This window comes from Numenius arquata, chromosome 7 (genome assembly GCF_964106895.1).
Source record: "Numenius arquata chromosome 7, bNumArq3.hap1.1, whole genome shotgun sequence".
Classification (NCBI taxonomy): Eukaryota; Metazoa; Chordata; class Aves; order Charadriiformes; family Scolopacidae; genus Numenius; species Numenius arquata.
The window spans coordinates 48480951-48505824 of record NC_133582.1 but is presented as its reverse complement, the minus strand read 5'-3'; the positions used below and the strand labels follow the sequence as shown (position 1 = coordinate 48505824).

The following is a 24874-nucleotide window of genomic DNA, read 5'->3' as shown; positions in this document are numbered from 1 at the left end:
CACCCAGCTGTACCATTAACACAAACAAGTGACCACCCCTCAGGCTACTTCAATGTTAACTGAAATCAATACCTGGACTGGAAGCAGCCTGCCATAGAGAATCTACAAAAGTCCAACGTCATCCAGACTGGAAAAGACTGTGTTTCCCTAAAGCATTTCTTCTGTTCTAAAGACCACTTTCCTCCAGTTTTTAAATGGATTGGCAGACCTGAATATATCTTGGAATTCCAAATAGCTAGACAGCCAAAAATTCACACCTCTAGCTTAAATAAAAATTGAAGGTTGTGTTCCCATCCCATCTAACTCAGGCTTGAATATTATAAGCCGTTTATCAAAGATGTTGAGATGTCATTATCAGGATGTCTAATATTTAAAAATTATGCAGAAGCCCAGAGACACTCTGCCCCGCACAGAACACAGCAGCTCATCCGTTTTGTGATCCTGGCTGATGTGAATGCATCGCAAGGGTCCCTTGATCTTTGTGCGTACATTGAGCTTCCCATTACAAAACCTCCGCTCGCTTACCTCCTAAAGAATTTTACTCACGCCCACTCCTTGTCTAGCAGCAACCATGACCTCCCACATGAAACCACAGTGACTACCAGCCGAAAAGAAGACACCTGGTTATACTATGTGAATTTACTCAGTCCAACTTCTGGAGAAAGAGTATCTCTTCTCAACCTCCCATTCCTCCTCCTCACTACAAATGCCAGCAGTTTAGACAGCTCAGTAGTTTCAGAGCTTCAGAGTGGTAAGTATTGAACAAAATACTGGAATGGTTTCTATAGCAAAGCTCAATGCAGTCATTGACAATAACAAGTTTTTTTCTCACTTTTTTCCACAGGCTCTTGGGTTCGTTATCACAAACTAACAGTTCTACTTTAATCTGCCTTCAGGAGAAGATTCTACCCACTAATTCCTACTCCTCATTTCTACTTTTTGATACTTTCCACAGGAATGCGACGTCAACAACTCTTAATGAAAATTGGTCATAGAGAGCACACAAAAATATTCTCAGACATCAGAGTGCACAAAACAAGATCTCAAAGCCATCTTAAAAAGAACACGTGTTACATTTTAGTTTTATTTATTAAACACATACTTCAGTATTTACCTTTTAAATGCAACAAAGTTGCTTTTTTCATGGAAATAAAGAAAATTTCAATGATATGACTGCAAAGTAATCTAAGGCTAAATGAGTCAAAGTACTGCCAGTGTAGTACCTTTTTAACAAAAGGACATTTATTTGCAAAACACTCTGCTTAAATAGCAACCAGAGTGCTACCTGCAAGTCCCCTCAGCATGGCAAGAGGTGTGAATTTGGACCTGTTGGAACGGGTCCAGCAGAGGGCCACGAAGATGATCAGAGGGATGGAGCACCTCCCCTATGAAAACAGGCTGAGAGAGCTGGGGTTGTTCAGCCTGGAGAAGAGAAGGCTCCAGGGAGACCTCATAGCAGCCTTCCAATATCTGAAGGGAGCCTACAGGAGAGCCGGAGAGGGACTCTTTGTCAGGAGATGTAGTGACAGGACAAGGGGTAATGGTTTTAAATTGGAAGAGGGGAGATTTAGATTGGATATTAGGAGGAAATTCTTTACTGTGAGGGTGGTGAAGCACTGGAACAGGTTGCCCAGGGAAGCTGCAGATGCCCCATCCCTGGAAGTGTTCAAGGCCAGGCTGGATGGGGCTTTGAGCAACCTGCTCTAGTGGGAGGCTTCCCTGCCCATGGCAGGGGGGTTGGAACTCGATGATCTTTAAGGTCCCTTCCAACTCTAACCATTCTATGATTCTAATTTGCATTTACTGGCACAGCCTCCTTGCCACGTGGCCGCTTCCTTTGCACCATGTCACCCGTCAGCTCTATTAACATTATTAACTTAATCAAAGAATGCCACTGTAGTTTTGTTTCACTTTTTATTTAGTACTTCAATATTTTCATTAGCACTAATTTAAAATCCATCAACAAAAGAGAGCGTATCAAAGCGAAGCTACAATAACAACCTTCCTGGTTTAACTGCTGTACATGTATGTGTATTGCAACTCTGCTATGATTTGGTATGATTGGAAATACCAATATACACAGAGACAGAATATGAAAATGCTACCCTAAGGTTTCATGAGAAAGAGAGGCTGAATCCTAAGAGGATAAAGATATTCCAGGTTTTGTGATGGCTTATCCTTCTGCTGCTCAGAACAGCACTGGGTACAGTCCAGCCCAAATACATATGGGAAAGCAGTCAGAGTTGCCGCGGTTCCAATCAATTATTATGGCGACGTGATGAAACAAATTCAGTGGATAAACAGACATTCCAACTTTAGTTAATGGACAAGATGATTCATTGTTATAACATGGCAAGGCTAAATGGAAAGACAAAGGCAGAGACACTAAACTGAATACTAAGACTGGAAACTTCCAGATGTGAGTATAAAATGCCCCTGAGCCAGGGTTACTCAAAATATAAAATACTTCAGAATGTACTAAAATGAGATAGTTTCTATACTTCTGTCAGAGTAATCATTTCACCTAGCTTCACAATTTTAAACAGCAAGAGTCAAATGATCAGGAAAATTATTTTTTTTCCCTTTTAAAGCACATCTTGCATTTCCCAGCAAAGTGATTTGTGACCTCTGTCTGATTAAAACTCTCCAAATCTTCTTTAAAACAAAGGTCAGAAAAATAAATCCGGTTATGGAATGGAGGGGAAGTCTTTGGTTTCTTAACTACATTTCTGTGCCAAAATTGGGTTTAAATGAATATCATAAAACTGTATTTGCAGTCTGCTTCTAAGATCTAGATGGTGGCTTTGTCATTCTATTGTAAATTCAGATTTAGAATAATAGCTAGATTTGTAGCTCTGATTACTTAATTCTAATTGTGCAAGTTGTAATGCTAGGTTTTATCAGTATCATAAATAACCTCTTCTGTGAACTAGGGAGAAAAAGGCACATACAGCCATGTAACAGCTATCTACTGGTTTTATCATGCATATTTCTGGCCATGAAGAGTATTACCTTTTTTACAGTAACATCCTTGTGAACTAATTTGGGAAAAAAAAAAAAAACAAAACACACCAAGAATCCACAAACAAACAAACAAGCCAAAAAAAAAAAAAAAACCCACAAACACTAAACGAAAAAAGACCCCGAAACATCCACACAATGAAACTTAACTCCTAAATCACTCAAGTTCTTTAACAAGTTGTATCTATTATGTATATAGGCTGAAAAACACAAGTAAAGAGGTATCGGCTGGTGCTTACATCAAGGAAAAGGCTAAGCAAGCTAAAGTAAGTTTGGTAAACCAAACCTTCTTGCTCTCTGGGTCAAACCCTTCACCCATCCATTTGTTTTGAAAGCCATGCCTTCATAGCAAGGTCTGTACTACACATGGCAAACCCTGACTAGTGAGACCCGAAAAGTGACTGAGACATCAAAGTGTTAACAGATGTAAGTAGGAATAACATCAACGTTCACACTTTCTGAACATATAGGCTAGAAAAACATTTTAAGATTTAAAGTCTACCCACAGGTTATTTCAGTTTATCAGAGAAAAGAAGTTTACTTGCTTCAAAAAGGGAACTTATTATTATATTAAGCAGTTTTATATATATTTTTATATATATATATAAAAATGCCTACATGATTTTCAGACACTTACTTTTACAAATACTACAATAAGTGAGGCATAGAGAACTACACCTCCAGCAAAACTGAAGATTTGGTTATGACTACCTCAATATGGCCAAGAACATTATTTCCCAGGAGACAGAAAAGGTAAAAAGGTACAAGCTGACAGAAAACACTGAAGCACATTCCTGAATATTTCAAGAAGAAATACGTGAAGATGAGAACATCTGAAACTGGAAAGCTCAAGCACAACTTCATTTCCCTACTATCAACTGTAGAATTAGGCCAAGCCAGGCCAACAGCAACCAAAAGTCATAAGCATACATGCATATATCTTAAGCTTATACAAGAGGCAAACAACAGACAGGTTTGTAGGTTTTTTCTCCTCCCTCCATCAGTTCAACACAGTTAGAGGATCCACTCCTCCAGAGCGATAACCTGCTGACTTCCATCCTTACCACAGTACAACTTTTCCGTTACTCTCAGAAGGAATAATCACCAAACAGAAATGGAGATGAGAGGTTTTGTCTTGTTCTGTGACATCGCTAGACAGGTGAAGACTAAAATTAATCAGCGAGTCCAGGTGAAAAAGAGTTCTGGGCTGCTACAGCTCACTTTTATTTATCCAGCCTACATGGGCACGACCCAACATATTGGCACGACACCATCTGATTTCATTGTGCTGGCTGCAACACAGAGGACTTCCACTCCCCAGTCTAAATTTGGCACAATTTGTGAGCAGTTAAAAAAAAAAAAATTAAAAAAAAAATCAAATAAGAAGTAATAATTTTCTGTCTAAAATACCACCTATGTGCACACACAAACTCCTACACACACATCCAGCACTATTTACTTGTGCCCTTTCCCCTGGTAATTGTTTTAATACTAAGGATGCGCAACTACTTTTTCACTACAAAACTTTCACATGGCTTTAAAAAGGGATATAAAATACTGCTTTCTCTCCAGAAGTTATTTTTGGTGGTGTCAAGTAACTTTAAACATCTTTCTGTTTCTCAGCTTCTAGTCACAAATTTTCCATATCTGCTCCTCAAGGGAAGAGATTTTTTTACATGAGCATTTCAAAGTTTTCTTTAGTAGTACAGTAAAATACTACTCGACTTACACTGTGGTTCCCATTATGCTACTCCTGAACATCATCTGCTTAGAGTATCTGTAATAGAATTCTGGCTTTAGCCATTCATCTAGGTTTTCAAGCTCCTGGGAGATTTTACAGGTAAGGTGCCAATGCTAACCCAACATTAAATCATTTAAAAACAGGCTTTTTACAAGCCTGTTAATATTCATCATCTTAACAGGATCTTGAACTTTTTGCTGGAGCCTTGACAAAGACTTCGTTTACTGTCTAGACTGCAACAGTTGGAAATGCTACTCCTACTTTACATTGTTTGACATGGTATGAAACTACAAAAAGTATAAAACAATAATTTCTACACGAGTTCATAGGGAAAACTTCATATTTGTGTTTTAAAATACTTGAAAAATAGAGAAAAGTCTCTATAATTACTCATATAAAAGGTAAGAAGAACATCAAAGCTGGCAAATACTTATAACTTGACTAAGTTAAATAGCAAGTTTGCTCAGGTGTTCACAACTCAATATGCACCCTGCCTGTTTAGACCCTTAAGCGATGCCCAAATAAACGTAGCTTAATCTGAACATACATAGAAGCATTGTGCTTGGTCTTCAGCTGAGGTCAACCATAACAGTGCCACTGAGATCCATAGAGCTATGCCACTTTTTTTTTACCGACACGGGCTGGTGGCCTATTGAAATAGTTTTGCAGCAAAAAGAGAATAGGAAAAAACAACATTACTTCCCGAAACTGAAAGTATTTCATACTTTTGATACGTCCTAGTTCTCTTGTGAATAGTTCTCACTTCACTTTGATAATTGCATGCGCACGTGTATGAATGAGTCAAACCCATAAGTCTGTTTGCCAGTTAAAAATTGCTGGCAGCTCAAATACCACAATTTTACTTTTAGGTATATCTTACTTATAACCCCTCTAGTGCCTTAGCTAGAACATTTTAAGCACATTTTCCATTCCTGCATGAATTGGTCAATACTGTCTAGAAAAGCCAACATTTACTTTAGAGTCCATTCTTGGAAAACAGTGTTGCTATAACTTTGAAAATGTAAGCAGCATACCAAAGTAATACTACACTTTTTCTTTCTCTCCAAAAATCTCCCTGTAGCATACAATTAGTATTAGGGACATACAAATTAGGTCTAATTTTATTTTTGCCTTTCGTTTGGAGCTGTTAACAGACAGTAAATGACCTGATAAATAAGTCCAGTGCACCTTGCAAAGACAGTACAGCAGAAAGAGTGATTATCCTTAAAGCACGGTTGAAAATTAATTGGGATGCAAACTATATGTGCTGCAGTTTAATTTAGTGTTCCATGTTGTTACAGTAATTACTTAAATGAGAATTTAGTGTCACATGATACTTCACAAAACATTTATAAGAAGCAACTATGACAGACTGAAGCACACCACACCTTTTTGTTAAACTGAATTAAACAAAGTTATAGAATATCTCACCTAATTTAACTAATTTATAATATAGCTACTTTGATGATATTTTAATCACGGCAGCAAACTGCAGTACTATAACCTCTGCCACAATTGCATAGCTGTATCTGTCAACGGTTTTCAGTTTGGTCCAACACCTTACACGACACAGTCTGTGGGTGCAATTCTGACTCTTCTCAGATCAGTGGCAAAATTCCCACTGACTTCACTGCATCCAGGATTTTGGTCTATGTGCCTAGCTACTGGATAGCACCCACAAATAGCAGGTATATAACTTAAAGAGATCCCACCAACTCTCTTTTTCATGCGAGTCACTTCTCACTACCAGCACTACACTCAGAATTAACAGGATAAATATTTACAACTATTTTTAAACAGACACTTTTATTCTCTGAGTAACACTCCCTTTCTTGCACAGTCATTTATTTTAGAGGGGTTTTGAAACCCACTGACAAAACCTTTGCTCAGACTCTTAGTTTGTTTCCTCTTTGCCTTATGAAAGAGGCACAAGCAAGCAAAAGAGAAAAGGAGGTGTGGCTGCAAAATCACTCTAGCTCAGAAATATCCAGGTGACAGTCAGTGGGAGAAAGCAGTTTCTAGTTTTTTTTCATTTCAGACCTGCACTCAGGAGTATTAGTTTCGTAGCAAGCACCTTTTTCAGAATCCTATCGCCTAAGACGCCAGGATCCCCATCATCTCAACATCTTTGTCACCAAGATTACTGCATGCGTTACAGCGCTCCATGTACTTGTGAAGAGTACAAACACTCCTTCAGCCAAATTATTTTCTCTGGAAAAGGCACAAAGTTACTTTGGGGACTAACATCTCCGACAACCAACAAGCGCGAATTAAAGCAGAGCTCACAACTTAAAACTGTTACTTTATCCTTGAAGGGGTTAGGTCAGAGACTTCTGCAAACCCGCTTAGCCAAATAGCGGGTTTAAAGCCCATGGGGAATCCACGGCTAGAACAAATTCTAAGGAGATTTCCAGACACTGAGACTGTACCTCCACAAGCAGTTGGGTTTGATCATCAAAGCAGACAACGGTGACAGTCAAGGTGCAGGAGGGAAACCGTACATGACAGATTTGGCTCTGGGTAACCGCATTCACCGTTCAGCACACAATGGGTCACAAATCTGAACGCTTGTTTTCAATAGTTCATGCAACACCATTCCCTTCCATGTTTTCAAAGTCAGGATCTGGTTTTGGAAGACTGTTTGCCTGCCGCTCAGAAAAGAGCATCTATCTCCCCGAACAAGTAAAGGGGGAGGAAGACGAAAGCACACAGGGCAAGTATTTTTAACAGCGCTTCTCGAGCGTTTAGACCAGGCAGATAAAAGCCAAAAAAGATTTCGAGGACTCTTCTCAGGTTCGCCGGCGTTTGCCAGGCTGCAAACGCTTTCCCCAAAAATCAAAGGAGCCGCTATCAAAGCAAGATGCCAAAACACACCGTTCCTCTCCCCTCGCCTCGGTACGCGGTAAATAAAAGGCATGAGGCGCAGCTCGGCGGAGTTTGGGCGTAGAACGGGGACGGAAAAGATCGCCCTGCCCCAAAGGAGCCGAGCGGGTCAAGCAAGTCACAGACAAGTTGGCCCGCGGGGGTGCCCCGCACAGACCGCGGGGCTTCCTCACCCACCCCACCCCAGCCCCGCCGCGGTCGCCCCCTTACCGTGCCGCGGCTGGGGTTTGCCGCCCGGCGGCTTCTCCTTCCTGCCGCCCGCCGCGCTCCGCATCCGCCAGCCCGCCGCCCCCCTGCCCAGCGCGCCGGCCATGCCGCGGGCGGCGGCTCCGCGCAGCGCCGGAGGCTGGCGGGGAAAGCGCGGGGGCGGAGAGGGACCGCGGGACCCGCTGCCCGGCGGCGGCGGGCGGGAGCAGCGCGGTCCCCGGCGGTCCCGCCTCCGCCCGGCCCGGTGTCAATCAGCGGGGGCGGACGGACGGGCAGCGCGGAGCAAACCCCCCCCCCCCTACACCCCACGCCGGGCAGCACCGCCCCGCGCCCCCCCGCCTCGCTCAGCCGGGGGCGGCCTCACGGAGCGCCGGGGATCGGCCCCCTGCCCGGCCCGGTCCGTGCACGGCAGCCGTCTGTGGGGGGCGGGGGGCAGAGCGGCGGCAGCCCCCTGTTCGTACCGCGGGGAGGGAAAACATCGGAGGAGGCGGTGGTGGGCTCCCGGGACCAGAAGGCTTCCACGCTTGGGAAATGACAGCCCTCAGCATAAACCTCCTCCTGCCCGCCGGCAGGTCCTCCTACAGCACCTTCGCTGAAAAACATGTGTACGTTACCTCCTGCCATCAAAATCATTGGTTCTGCACACTCCCGACTCCATAACGATGAGTAACTCAACCTGAGATTCCCACCTCCCACAAGCCCATGTGTGGTGAGACAGCAGCCTTCCTCCCTCCCTCACCTCCGCGGAGCACCCTCTTCCTCGCCAGAGTCCCGGGGACTCCCCCAGCCGTCGCGTTCCTCCTCTTGCCTTGGGCATGGGCCCTCTAAAATTTCTGATCATTGCAATGTAAGAAACGTAATATTCTCTGAAAATTGTTGGCTTCTTAAAATCAGATTTAGTGATTAAAAAGTTACAGGCACAGGGAGATGGAATATTAGCAATTTTAAGGCAACAAAAAGTAGTTTGAAATGCAGTTGCAGCCCTGAGGCTTTGGCAGAGCAGCCTGTTTCCTAAGTACAAATAATGCACATAACTTCTTTGTAAGCTTGATAATAAATCCACCTGTATGTCAAATTATAGCAGTCACTGCAATAGCCCTGAAAAGGTATTCCATAGTTGATTTTTAGTTTTTCATTCATACATATATATATATATATGTCGTCAGCAACTCCACCAGGCGTATCCTTCTTTCTATCTGGACACTTTGAAATGCAGAGAAAACGTATGCAGAATTTGCAGCGATCCTTCTTTCAAAAAAAGAAAAAAAGAAAAGGAAAATAAAACTTCTTTCCTGTGCCACTGTATTCTGTCTTTGTTTCCTTGACTTCAAGAAGTTAGTGGAGAAAGATAATTAGGATTCATTGTTATCATAACTTTAAAACTTATTTTTTGGAAACTGACTCAGAACCAAGTCATTTTTTTTTATTGTTTTTGAAGACTCTCTTTGGCTTTGAAACTCAAACAGCCAAGGTGTAAAGGAGCCATTGCCTACAATGCAAAAGCACTGTTTTGTCCTCTAGTTAAAAATTAGCCACCTTTTTTCCAATGCTGATCTCCTCCAACAGCTTCTGCTAATCTGTTATCCATCCTAAGCCCTGAATTCCCCCCAGCCGTTCTGCCTCACCTGTGAATCCTGGCTCGCAGAAGTGAGTCAGTCAGATGTTGTCTGCTGAAGCTGCTGGTGTTTGAACATGCTGCATCAGGGGTGGTTTTCATTAGCACTGAGAGTGATTCATGTGAACCAGGATCACTGACCTTGACCTGACATGTACAGATGCACCCTGTGGTGATGAATGTAATAGAATAAACAATTAGATATGACTGTTTATTCCCTCTTGTAGTGTTGTTCTTGCCCAACTCTGTTGCACTATAATATAAATAATGACTCATTTGCTTACAGTCAAAATATCACATTTAGAAACCTGCTATTCATCTGCACTTGAAGGATCTTGAATAAATACACTCCTGAAATGACTGATTTAAATCACGTCTATTTCTATCGCTTGATCCTGTTTCTGTTGTTATTGATAAAGACTACACAAGTGGGTGTGTGGTGTATCATGTCACTGCTGTTCTACATGAGGATGTTTTTAATAGTGAATAGTCTTTTGTTAAATGTACTCTTATAACAGTATTTACACAAGGAAGGAGGAAGAAAGAAAAACAAAAGAAAACACATCTGGAGATGTATCTCCTTTTGCAAGGAACATGAAACTCCTACAGCAATTGGTTGGAATGCAAATTAAGAACAGGGTGTAAAAAAGTTTTGTAGAGAGCAATATTTTTAAATGATATAAAAACATAAAGCATATAAACCAAGGAATTAGTGAGAAGGAAAAGTCTGCAATAGTTGTATGTAAAATTAATATTCCAGAACAGGTTTAATAAAGAGGAAAGAAGCAAAAAAAAAGACTTATACCTTCCTTACATACTTAAATTTGTCCTTGCGCAAAGGGGTATTTTTGCAGAAACTCCCACAGCTGAGAAAATATATTCGCAACCCCTTCTTGAAAGATTGATTTTTCCACGATCAACATTTAATAACGTTCCTTTTTCTTTTTTGAAGGAGTGAAAGACACAAGAGTCTTCTTAAATATTATTATACAGTGTAGTGTATGTGATTTAAAAGACCATCACATTTATTCATCATATGCTCACAAAAGGTGTAGTGGATAATATGAGCAGCCTCTGTTGAAAAGAAAAGGCACAGATATCACAAAATGATAATATTGAAATGCTATATGGTGCCTCTATGTATCATACTGTCATTCTCTTAATGTAGCATCATAAGTTGCAAGTTAATTTTTGTTTATTTTTCCTGCTCATTTAATGTTGAATATGTAGGGTTTTCATGAATTAACTTGAGGCCATTTTTCCACTGGTGAAGGATTATTTGGATGTCATATCTCTGTGTTTAACATATTCTTTACATAGATACATTAAATAGACTGGTGATTTGAATACACATTCTAAATTTTGCTTATACTAAACTGACTTATTTGGACCTTCAGAAATAGGAGCATTGCCATACTTGCTTTTTTTGCTTAGGCATCTGTTGTTTTACCTAAGAATAACATGGAAGAATTTCCAATAGTACCATTTTCAGTGCTGAAATTATTATACTTGCTTCCTCTGGAAAGGGGAATATACAGTACCTTCTGCCTTGTCAGTCCACCTGGGGAGATGACCTCAAATTTGTAAGGCTTCAGCTCAGTCCGTGGTAGCAAACCAGCTCTTATCTAGAAGCCCCAAGGTAGTTCTGCCCCTTCTCACCTTCCAATCCAAAACTTGCTGGCAACATCCTTGTAATTTACCATTGACAAGAATTTTCTCTTAACGTCTTTTGGTTCTGAAGATATCTGCTGTCTCCTAACCTGGCCAAAGAGAGGAAAGATAGATGGAGTAGAAAAGTAGTTCACAAAATGACACCAATTCCTTGCAGAGCACCACTTCACACTCCACATGGAAATCTCTGCCCCTCCAGAAGATGCCACCAGGTTATAATGCATTATGTAAATATGCAGGTGATTTTGTACAAAGCAGACAAAAGCCACAAGCACCCTCTTTTTTTCTGGGCTAACTCACCTGCCCGCAGCTGCAAAAGTGCAGGTGCAAAGCTGTGATAAACCAGCTAAACTGGCACCAGTACCCCATCTTGCTCTTTCGCAGCAACCTCAGCTATATTCATGCCTTGCTTTGGGTCGGCCTGTGTACGCTCCTCTTGTGCTTCCTACCGCTGGAGGAATTGGAGAAACAACAGGGTGGCTTTGGTACCAGCTGCAAGACAAGGCACAGGGCAGGAGTTAGGCTATGGTGGCCCTTGCCTTGGCAGTAGTAGCACCCACCCCCACCACAACTTTATAATCCTCAGTATAATCTTTCTGAGTCTTCTTTCTTTCATGTGCTAAGAGCAGCTGAGCACATGCTGGCACCAAGTTCAGAAAAGGTACAGCACCTGCACGGTGGGCAGCGGGGATCCCCACCAGCTCAAAACCATGAGAGCACTGCTGGCCAAGGCTGTTTGAGGAAAACTTCAAGGCCAACCTTAAACAAGTCATATTCTTTGCTTCCTGTGCTCAGAAGTGGTGGGGTAGGTTCAGAGGACTAGATATTCCTTATAAAAAGGAATGTGCAATGGAGTCAGATCTTAGTACTGAAAGTCTGACAAAAAAAGACAACCGCTACAATTTTATGTTGAATAAAGCAGAAATAGTGACTTATCTTTGTATCTACAAAGTTTAATTTTCAGGTTACATATTCCCAAAGTTCAATGTATACTTGACTTCCCAGAATCTTTCTTTTAAGTTTAATATTGCTTCTCCTATTCCTGGAAACTAGGGAAATAGAGTAGGTATCTGTGAAACAACATCACACTGGAAAGCAACATTTCTATTCTCTATGCCCTTGCCCGTGTTTCTTTCCATGCACCTCTGTTCCTTCCATTATTATGCCTAACAACAGAAAACTTGTTTTCCGGCAAGTGGAAGTGAAGGGATTCATTTCCAATGGGTAGGACACAAGATGCAATTCATAAACTGTGCCCTTTTCATGCCACACAGAATTTGATCCAGTTGACTATAAAAAGCAATTGAGGGTCTGCCCAAAGAGTCAGGGGTGCTGGGTGGATGCACAGTTGGGCAGAATTCCCATTTCACGCAGTGGGGTTAAGTATGGAAATGCAGAAAGCTCACAGGATACAGCTTTCACCTTAGAGCATTCCAGTTACTATTCTGGAAGGTCAAATTTGAAATGATCCTATTACATATTGGATGTCCTGCCAAAAGTTCATTTTACTCGAACTTTTACTCAAATCTGATCAGAGGGAACTACTTAAATCACAGTCCTGTCTCTGGGATATTGTTATGAGACAGTTGTCTGCACATTTTTGTCTTTTCATCCAATATACTGAACAACGACGAGATTTGTAATCTCAGGTTCATTTATCCTAGTATTGAAGTTGAAGATACTTCAATATTTCACTGTTACTTAGAGCAGGCTGAGGAAACTGCATGTACAAGTCCATCACTAACCCAGTGACCAAACATTTCAAGCAATACAAGCATGAATTTCCAGGCACCACCCTTTAGTAGCTCACAAATAAACTGGGAGGTTTCTGAATTAAATAAGAGTTGTAAAAACAAGTATAAACCCCCCCCCAAAAAACCTGAATATTTACTGTTCTTTCAGGTCAAGCGAGTTTTGGTGACTGAAATACAAAACTCATGTAAAGAAAATCTCTGCTTTCAAAGCTATGGATTTATTGTAGGGGCACCTCTTGGTCCCTTATATTAGTTAATGAAATGGAAATGCTGCTCAAGAGCTGGATCAAAAGACAAATAATCTTTAAGATGGGAAAGAGAGGATCCCAAGAGGGCACACTGGTCTTAGGTATTTGCTAAAGCTTCTGCTCTGGATACTCTGAGGAATGGGATTTTAGATAAATATAGAGCAAAAATATGCCCAGGGATCTTTGAGAGAAGAATTAGGAGGTCAGTCATAAAAGGCTAAATTCATCTTATAATTACCCCAGTCGCAGAGTTTAAGAAAGGAATAGCTGTGGTAAGAAAGTTTAAAGAGATCTTCCTTCCTACTTCTTTCCAAAATGAAATAGATTTTCCCTTAATTTTCTGAATTCCTTAGCAACCAAATTTAGCAGTTTGAGAGAAAATTCCCATTTCTTCCTTTTTGGACACACATTTTGTATAATCTGAAACTCCTAGTTTATTTCCTATGTTGATTATCAATCTTTCTCAGTGTTCAACTTGGTCCCTGATATAAATATGTTTCCCTGTCACTGTGTCAGAAGCATATTTGCTGTGCTTTACTTAAAAAAAATATTAATAATATAAATTGAAGTCAGTTTAACATAATAAAACTGATGATAGAATCTGGACTAAGAATTTAGTCCTTACAGATATGAACAGAAATGTACAGAGAGAGCAAAATTTCATATCCTACCTAGACCAAAGCCATTGCCCCGCAGTGGGAGCTCACTCTGAAAAAAAAAAAAAAAAAAAAAAAAAAAAAAGAAAAGAAAAAAAAAAAAAAAGGGCTAGCTCTTTTTTACCTGTCACGTGCTTAAAGGTTCAGTGAGTCAGACACAGCCTTAGTTTCTATTTGCAGCTCTGTAGGAAAATGCAGAAAACCTATTGCCAGGGGCTGCAAAAGGAGCGTACTGAACGAACCATTACCTCTGCTGGCTGTGCACCTCCCCGCCAACAGCCGCAGCATCTGTAGCATCCCTCCAGCATACAGCAGGTCGCAGGAGCTTGCAGAAAACCTGCCACAGATTTTATGGTACCAGCCACTGCAAATGGTTTGTTTGATCTTTGTTTCTGCGACCATAATTCAGGGTTTCACTTTCTATTCCACCAGAGTTATGCTTGAATATGGCATCTGGGATTGGGCCCTACCTGCAGTGGCTAAAAGCCCATCAAACGCTGGCTGTGCTACATCCTTACCGAGTAACATGTTAATGTAACTAAACTCATACAGTTACAGAGGTCTAATCACCCATCAAATGCACTACAACTACATTACATGACGTTTCCCTGGCTTTTAGTCAAAAACTGTTGCTTTTGGTGTTTTTGGTAAAGAGAATGCGCTAGCATTCATACACATGGAGTAAGACAGATTTGCAATTTTTAAACGTGTCTCAAAATTACATAATTTGGTCTGTGTTTCCCCCTACATCAATAACCATGTAATTACTGAAAGAACTGCTACATTAATATTCAATATAAGTATAAACAGGTATTTAAGAACCACTCCGCTATAATTTTAAGAAAACATTCCGTGTGCCTCTATGTAACATCAATGAAGAATATGGAACCAAAGTAAGGAAATTCCTTTGGAATTAGGTGTACAGGAGATCCTTGATCACTAGCATTAATTCTTTTTCCTTTGGCTGGTTCCCCACTAATCACTATATAACAATGTTTCTTTATATTTCCAGTTGCCTTCATCCTTCCTCAAGTTTCTTTGGTGCTTTCACTCACCCCTTATGGAACCATTTCTGTTCAGGGTTTATTCTCTGTTCCTTTTAATTTTGGACCCATGCAGTGTTCAGGGATCATTCAGAGTCAAGGGGTGAACCCTGTCATGTTCAGTAGCTGAATTCCAGGACATTGACACTGATGACCTGACCGTCTAGCAGAACATGCTGACAGGTTCCTAGGTTATTGCAATATTACTGCGTGACACCTCTGTCTCACTGCTTCCTCCTTCTTTGATGTGCTATGAAGAGAACTACCACAATACAATGGCACACACCACTTAACCTCTTTGAAACCTATTTGCCCTGAACAATAGAATTTTTGCAATTTTGCTCTTTTGGCCTGCGGAGGAAAGGGTTCAGTGGTGGAAGGGTGACATCTAGACCATCAGTGGGAGGCTAACCAATGCGTCCCTTTTCCCTGCGAAAACTTTTCATACACACATTAGAAGAATAGTCTCATCCTGCAGTGAAAAGCAGGTGCTGGTAACGTTCACAATTGTGATGCATGTCAAGTCATGTGCTGTCTTGCTGATCGGCACATCCCACAGCTGGCAGAGACCAGAACTGTGTGAAATGCAGCATTTCTTCACCGCTGCATGGGCAACCGCAGGGGCTCTACAACCAGGCACAGTTCTCATGGATGCATTTTGGCCTCACCGATGTGGTCTTTCAGTCTTGGTCAAAATAAACATTTCCACAGTACTAGGTGAATAGAGAAAGAGAAAACAGTGTTTGTGTCCTATGTAGGAAATGGGGACAGGAGACAAGAAGCAGCTTCTGTTTTACCCAATGCAGAGCTGAGCTGTGTAACACACTGCTCCTGGAAGCCAGTGCCGTGTTGCTGACCACAGGAAAGCAGCATTCCTCTCCAGGGTTGCTTCAGCTTGTCACAACCAGCCTCTGTCTGTCCTATAAACTAGAGATAAAAATACAATTTAGTGTTTGACGCCTCTTGAGTTCCCCATACATTTTTTCACATTGAGCTTTAATAGCCGCAGCAGGAAGGGTTATGGAGACGCATGACATGTATCAGATACACACCATGGAACCACCTGACTTTTAAAAACCGGCAAACCACAAATAGAGTTGTCAATAATGATGAATGTTTTTCTATTTTTTTTTTCTGTCTAGCTATGGTAAAACTAAAAGACACTACACACATATAACTGCTCCAAATCTGCCTTCCCTATTTTTATTTCCATCTCATATTTTTCAGCATGAATACATTGGATCTTTTTGGATTTCATAACCCTATACCTCTCAGAGGCATTCTCTATATAGAACAGAGTTATATACATCATGTGTAACTTAGTTGTTTCTTAAATAGCTGGTAGTTCATTTCCATTTCATTGACCATGCCAATAAAACAAACAGTGATCAGAGAGCTAAAAATTATAAGACACATGTTCTTAACATGGCATTTTCATCCCATGGGACACCTGTAGCATGAGTTTGGTTTAATGGCAGAAAAGATAATTCTAGGTCTCTCCAGTCTTCAAAACATATCACAGGAATAAAAATGTAGGTTTGCCAAAACCAAAAATGTAAAGTGCCTACACTAGGCTATATTTTTGAATACTATAAATTTTTTTTCAGAACTCTAACTCAATACAAATTTGAGCAAAACTGCATAAAAATAAATAAATAAATATTGATAATTCAAGTCTACATACCTAGAGTCCCTCTTCACTTCTAGAAGCACTCTGTACAGCACTGCTGTAAGAAACCAGAGACAAAAAGCCTGAATATTAAAAGCCAAAGCAATTCAACAGAGCAATGCAACACCCTTTTAGACTTAGGTGCATCTGGCACCACAGGCAGTCCCTTCCACTCATACTTAACCAGATATATTAAGTATTCATTCACACAGAAGGAAACTTTTTCTAAAATGTATCAGATCTTGCTCCACAATTACCTAAATTGCAATAGAAAAAAGAAGATACGTGAACCTCTGTATCCAATAAAGTCAATTGACTTCAAAGGTCTTGGGACTTTACCCAGAATTTTCAAAAATATTTTGGATAATACAATACCAAGTTTAGGTCAATGTTAGATGAAAGTTTCAAAAATACTGGTCTCATTCTGTAAAATTTTCATCTTAAATGATGATACTGATTTTAGTAATTCTTCCTGTGTGAACTGCAGGATTGAGCATATGCAGACGTTGAATAATGCATAGCTAGAAGTGTTATTTATTCTGATAAGATGGAAGTTCACCAAATTGATCTACAAACACTGGAATTAAATTTAATGATGTTTCAGAGAATAGAACTTTCCTACCATGTATACTATAATTATATTTTCTAAATCACATGTGGCTGCAATTTTAGGTACCAGAACTGTAAAGAGCCTGGTAAGAATATGATAAACCCAAGGCATATGAAACATTAGATAGTGTTCCCATGCTTTGGAGCAGGTTAATATTTTCTGTATCCAAATATCAAAGGAAGAGAAACTCAGTTTGGATCAAAGCTCAGCTTACCTTATTTAATTTCTATTCCTGTGTCTGTCAATGGGAAAGTTGCCTCAGTAAAAACAAAAGATGAAATCTAATGAATAGGACTTATCTAATACATAGTATAATCACCTAAAAGTATGAAATACAATGCCTAAATTATAAGTATTTCACTCCCAAAAGAGAATCAGTAATGTTGTGCCATGTGTCTACGGGAAGACGTTCCAAGGAAGGGAAACGTCCATTCAAAGGAAACTCTATAGAGAATTAGAAAACTGGCAGTTCACAAAGCTATTTAGACACTGCTAAAAGAAAATACAGAAATATTCCAGGGAGTAGAAGTAAAAATTCCCACGGGTTTTCCTAACAAATTTATGCTCTTATTTTTTCTATGACATAAATATGTCATATATATCTTATAACAATTATGACCCACAATCAGCTGCAACACTGAAAACATGCTCCTTCCTTGGAAGAGTGTATAGGGCCAATGGTTAATGTCGACTCCTAAAAGAGAGAGAGATTTAATTCTGACAGAGCAGAAAAGAGATTTGAACTGGAATTTGTTACTTTCTAAATAAGTATTCCAACTACGAGGCTATCAACTGAAAGGGAGATTTCCTATTTTTCGGCCATATTTTAGGTTGAAATTGTATTTAAAACACTGGCCCAAGGTACATTTGTGGGGCAGACACCTCTTCGTTGCTTGCTAGGGATGCTCCTAAAAGTTCCTGCTAAATTGTTTTTCTCAGTGGGTTTTAAGCAGAGATACTGGCTGGATCTGGATTCTGACTGATCTTGGGTATGAGCCAGGTGCCAAGCTGGGTGCCTGCCCTCTTAAGTCCCTGATTTTGCCTGGCTTTCAGTGAAAATTCAGAAAGAACTTCAGGATTTTCAGTTCAGCGCTGTAAGTACTTATTCTTGCAAGCAAGGGATTTACAGGAACAGTCCCTTAACTTTTCATGTTCCAAGTTTCACATGCCAGAAAAATTTAATAGACTATTCTGTGGTTTTGAAATCATGCTGAATACAGACTTAGTGCCAGCAGTTTTTAAATAATTTCCTTCACTATTAGACATAACAGTGCAGTGGAAGCTTGAACTAAACCTTGCTTCCTTGATTAAATATTATCCCCCTGCCATTTTGACCTGCAACCTATAAAGAAAGCTCTAGAGAATATGCTTAAGCACACATACAGTCCCATTAACTTCACTGAGCATAATGAGAAAACCGAATGAGAGTTTATGTTGCTTTAAGTTATTATTTTAACATTGTTCAGAAGGACCAAGCAATTAAATGTTTATTTGGAGAGATACATTGGAGACATCATGCTCAATCACATGCTTTTTCAGCAGAGGAGAATTCTGTTTGCTTAATGGCAAATTCTGGATTTTCACAGATATTGGAATTGCTCAAATGACATGGATTTATAGGAAACTGTGGAGGGTCTGAAAAGTTGAAATTAAAAGAAAAATCACCATGTGTTGACATACAAACAACTTCACATTTAAGTTTCTACTATTAACATAGCATTTGAACAACTGAGAGGACGGATAAAATTGCTTGTAGTCCTAAAGTTTTCATGGGTTCAGTAACTGATATTCACTAACTATTATTTAAAGTGTGGTTTCTTTTTTTCACACTAGGGAGAAAAAAAAATCGGTTATCTATTTGCAAAGGCATATGGCATCACATGATCAATCCTCTACCCCGACCCCAGAAAACATGCATAGCAAAAGTCCTTCATCTAATTACTCAGAAATACCACATATACCTGCCAAAGGTAATGAGATGTACACTTGTGAGGTAACAGAAATGAAAATATTACAATTTTAGGTTTTGACATATAACATTTTACCTGCTTGTAAGTTGTGAAATGATTGTGCAGAATTTCATTCAGAAGTCCTACATGCGACCACATTCTGGTGATGCAGCTCTCAAAAATCTAGGATTAAATGCATCTTCTTAAATGATTTGGTCTTTCCTTCATTGAAAAGATCATTCAAGAGCAAATTGAAAACTCATACTGTTATTCTTAGTCATTAAGAAATAACAAAAGATCCAGTTGCTGTCAGTTTTTAGAAGATTTGGTTCCTGGTCTAAGGAAGTAAATTTTTGTTTTCCCAGAAAATCAAGCTAATCATTTCCACTGTGCATATTATATTTAATCACAAAATAGTCTTTTCCGTGCTATACAACTAGCTGTAGATAAAACTCAGTTTCCTATTACATACTCTAGAATTCTCTCCACTTAAAATATTTTTTGTGGCCAAGTGGTAAACCTAGGTGTGTATGTTGCAACTAGACATAAAATGAATCATTAGTTCAACTTAAAGCCAAATTTCTTTGAACTATTGATACTGAAAAAGTAGCTGTTTAGCGGTAGGAAAAATGCATCTTAGAAATCATTTTAAACAAAATGGTTGTCATATTTAAATAGGATTCTTCTCCCCTCACCACCTCACTTGAGCTGGGGAATCTTAGGCTGTTCCTGCCAATTTTGCCTCAGTGACTCATTGTAACTAAGCTTTTTGGATTTGGGTGTTTGTGTTGTTTGATTGTGCCATTTTGAGAGCACAGATTGTATTTTTATTAATAAAATAGGATGTATGGAGTCATTCAGTCATATAGAATTACTCAGTGCCCCTCTGGTCTTATCCAAAAACCTAAAAAGAAATGTTAAAAAGGGGGGCTGGATCAAGAAAGCAATTAAATTGGGTTAATTGACATGATTCTGGACTGCAAGTGTTCACTTGGCTCCAAGTTCCACATTTAATGAAGTATTTGTTTGCACAGTCCATCTGTGTGTAAGTGCTTGAGAAAAAAAAAATATAGACAGAAAGTATAAACAAAGCTTTTAATAGATCCATTAACAAATAGATAAGTTGACATTTATCTTTGATATGTCAACTACAGATGAATCTCATTACTACATTAACACATTTCCCCATAAATTTCCCTTGGGCACATAAGGCTTTTTTACTGCACTTGCCTTAGACCCAACCTGTCATTAACTGCACACTTTCCAGCCAGGGAAATTGCAACTCCTACAGCTTCCTCTAAGAAAAAGAAAGTTTTCCCTCATCCTCTCATGTCCATCGATAGGATGCCTTAATATTGTTGCAAAAACTATTGTCTTTGGAGATCACTATGGAAGGAACAAACTCCTATCTGAGCCGAATAAATGAATGTTTCCTCTTTCCTGTTGTATGGTACAAATATATTCTCTGCCACATTCTGCCGTGTCCATGCACAGTCAAGACCTACATAAAGTAGTGTCCTTGCAATACATACACTTATATGGAATATGCAAAATACACCCAGGAGTTCACATTTTCTGCATTGTCACAGTACCTCACAACTGCAGACTTTCACTAGCCCTTTCAGTTCCCAAAGTCTTTCTCTACTTTGCATGTATTTGGGATTCCTGCAGTAGCTTTCTCAGACAGCAGGGGAAGGAACCTAGACAAAATCAATAATTTATAAATCCCTCTCTGCTGTTCCTCATTTTCAGAAATCATGTACCCTTGTATTCCACTGAAGCGCACTCATTCATTGCAAAGTGGAACTGAGGCTCCTTTCACGCATTGCTTCTCACATAACTTTTTGGTTGCAAAGCTGACATACACCTTGGTTAGTCCAAACATAAATTTCAATATTAGCCATTCTTCCTGGAAATTATGCCCCAGAGCTAGGGATTTTGCCATCCTCTTGGTTCATGATGTTTGTCAAGCAAATCTTTAAAATTCCTGCACAGTGATGTTATCCATCACAATACCTCTATCTTTTTCTTTACACTAGCCTTTATCTTACCTGGTACAGTTTTCCACAGTGTATACAGCTTAATGCAGTGTTCTGTGACCCAAACTGGAGCTCTGCATGCCCTTTGCTTAGTAACTGGGATTCCCTTTTGCATGAGAGTTCCCTTTCCACAGTCCAAGCATGGCCTGGGTCACTTCCCTTACTTCACAAATACCAGTCATTTCTGCACTTGCTTAATACTGAGTCATGCAGGAGTGTGTTTTGTCCAAAATCTTTTTCTTAGCAGACATTCAAGAAACCCTCACCTGTAAGTTGTGAGATTTCCATCCAAAGTCCTCGGTGGGTACCACGTCAAGAACGTTTGTGTAGCTGAGCAGCAAGTACAGACACATCCATCCAAACAGCAACTCCCTCAGCTTTTTCGGAATCTCTCTGAAATGGGTAACCAACCTTGTCTTAAATGCTATACGTTAATCTTTCTGTTGACAAGACAGTTCCAGTGAGCCTTGACTCAACTGACTTCACTCTTTGACGTTCTTTTCAAGCCAAAGCATGCTTTTCAGCAAAGAGAAACCTCCTCTATGATAGACTGGCTGAGACAGAGAATTGTATATATATATATATATCATCTTTTTATGACATTTAGAGAAATATCTCTGATTTAAAGCATTTGTAGGTTTTTGTAAGGCCTATATGTCATGAGTGTGGTCATGACATATTCGAGTCATGGGCATGTCATGAGTGCACAGTGAAGTTAGTACAGGTGTTCCACAAAGATAATTTTGCTGTAGAATATGGGACATATATGTTGGAGATGGCTTCGCTCAACAGAAAACAAGATTTTCCATGGTTTTGGTAGCTTCCTACTTTTTGCATGTATACTGTGTAGGTAGATGAGCGACAGCTGAGCTGAGCTGGCTTCACATCCACTAGCCAGCAGCAGTGAGGAATGTGAGCCCCAGCCTAGCAGCACATGAGGCTGGATCAAGGCTGGAAGTGGTACAGCAGCGCTGTGGGAATGGTTTTTGTGCCAGTAAGTACGCTGGTAAAATGCTGCACTGTACATCTTTATCTATTCAAATCCACATCGACTCAAGGAGATCTGCACCAGGCTCCAGTGCTCAGAGATGACATATCCTTACAGAGATAATTTAATCTGTTCTCTCACTGCTTGTAAAATAGAAGTGAAAGCGGTCATATACAGGCAGTACAAAAACGGGACCAGAGCAAAATGGGTTCAGTAGAGAGAGAAAATTGAAAATTACACCTGCTAACAGAGAACAATCTACTTGCACTCACTGTTTAATCAAAGTAAATAAACTAATCAAACTAAATAAATGTAATAAGCAATTTTTTAAAAGTTTTGTGTGAAAATCCAAGTCTAGTCTATCTTTTCCAGTGGGTCTTTGTTTGCAAGTTAGATGTTTACTGTTCCCTGGGTTTTTTTTTTCCCCCATAATTATCATATTGGACTAAATATTATCCTCTTAACGTACAATGCCAAAGTACACCACTTAAGTACTTGATAATGCATTCTATGTATCTTCAAATAACATGGCAATGACAATTATTGCACTGAGAGGAAAGCAGAAATACTAAAATGCTGCCTATTTCTATAAAGAATGCTCAACTTGCAACTACACAAATGAATATATATAGAATTTCCATTATGCAAAAATGTGCTGTTCGACGTCACAGACTGTGTGTACACATACACACACACAGAATAACAACAATTAGAAATGCTGACATTTGTCTTACCTTCCAATCTTTTAGTACTTTTCTGTTGATGCATTCTGAAAAAATGAGCATAATTTGTAAGACTCTTGAAAAGAAGTTCTCCTAGGGCTTTGGAAATGAAGTGTGATGCATATCCTTTAGGCTATATTTTCCTTTGAAAAGAAGTTCTATTACATTGAAGCTTTTGCTTCTAAACAAGACTGATATGCTCAGATAAATTACACAATATTACAAGATAGTCACTAGCTTCTAGCATTTTTATTTCAATATTTAAGACAGCAAACAAGATGTTCAGCTTTGTTAAAACAAATTTTGGCTACAGATTGCTAATCTGCATTAGTTAAACCTTTTCAAAGAAAATTTTAAAAGCAGCATCAAATAAATCTAGGGTTTTTTAATTTTCAAAATCTTATTTTTCTCTGATGTAGGAAAAAGTAGGCCATATTTATCTCTACTTTTGTTTTACTGAGACCAAAGGATATTACGTCACAGCCGAATCGAGCTCAAATTGATCGAATCTTTAACACAGCATAGCATCCATGCACACCTTAATGTGTACATGGAAAACTGATCCTCTTCTGTACCAGATTATGGATCTGAACCTGATGTAGTCATAACAAAAAAAAAAAAAAAAAACCAACCTGTGAAAGAGAAAATCCGCTGCAGGACTGGGTTTGGAATACATGACCTAATTTGAAGCAGAAATCTCATTGATTTAAGCCTCACGGCCCAAAGGCAAAAGGTCCAGCACTGTTGCCAGGGAAGTCAGTGGCAAAGCTCCTCCTGGGTGCAATGTGAGTTGGCTGGTTTTTATGTCAGGCTTGCATCAGAAAGACATTGAGCGCAGTGTGGGCCCTATCAGTGTCTATAGGATTTTTGCCACTTGCCAAGTGAGCATTAAGATTGCAATTCTTACATCTGCAAAACTAAAGCCAAGTAACTCCTGTCTCTCTTTCTTCCTGGATGGATGGATATTGCTGGCACTGATTGCAACTGACATTTTTCAGAATTCTTTTCTTGCTCTTAAAAATTTTGCTATCTGCGAGTGTTACTATAACTCATTTTTATTTAATTTTTCTGTATTTATTTTTCTCTCTAAACCGTTTCTGGTCTCTTTTATAACACAATTTCTTTTTTCAACCCCTCTTACTCCAAGCAGTGTGATTTTGGGAGTCGCACAGGGAGCACAGATAGGTTTATAGTTCAGGGGATTTGAGAAACTGAATTACTTTGGGAAAAACTCTGTATTTCATTGTTCAGAGGATAAAACCAAATTAGGACATTATTTAAATATGTCACAGTGGTGTGAGAACTCACTAATGCTTTTGATTAGTTAAGGAAGTAGTAGGTAGCTATAATAGTAGTAAGCAGTATTTATAATTCTTAGCTCCTCTGTAGGTACTTTCTGTCCATAGATATCAGTAGCCTGTTTCCTTAATATCTTGCTCATTTTTACACCGGTGATAAAATTAGACCAAAACTATTTTCTAAGGGTCCCTCAATAGGTGTTAGAGAAGAATGAAAATACAGTTGTAATATTGAGGCCAATCTCTGCTTCCCCAAAACCTATCACAATTCCACTATTAAAATCCGTGATATTATAAAAATGACTTGGCATAGACTAACAAATGGAAGTACATTCAGTAATGATACAAGAAACCAAATCATTATATAGTAAAGCGAGGATGATCAAAGCTTAACATATGATGATTCATTGGTAACTGTGTAGCATGTTTATAATCTGTCTCTCTTTTAAGAATCTGGGGGGAAGAAAACAGATATTTTTTTATTTTTTTTTTAAGAGAAATCACTTAGGGATTTCATGTTCCTGAAACTTGTTTTATGCTGTTAAATAACAGGTATGCTGTAAATTCTTCTCCATTCATTAATATGTGTCCTTTGATCCATGAGGTAGGTTTGTCTGCTTATGGCATTTTAACACATTACTCCATTTAATAAAGCATTCTTTTAAAGAGCAAAATTCCAGTAATAACCATTTCCTTACATCTTCCTTGTTTCATGTTGACATTCTTTAGGAAGAATGGAAATTAAAAATCTTAAGTTTTA

At 39.4% G+C, this 24874-nt stretch overlaps 1 protein-coding gene across 1 annotated transcript in view; it reads right to left on the bottom strand.

Annotated features, from left to right (window-relative positions):
• ZNF385D (zinc finger protein 385D) overlaps nt 1-7958 on the bottom strand; it is a 426763-nt gene extending 418805 nt beyond the window's left edge. Inside the window, exon 1 of the mRNA XM_074151119.1 lies at nt 7856-7958. Within this exon, the coding sequence (XP_074007220.1) occupies nt 7856-7958 (103 nt within the window). The remainder of the gene's footprint in view (nt 1-7855) is intronic.
• Nucleotides 7959-24874: the final 16916 nt, after the last annotated feature.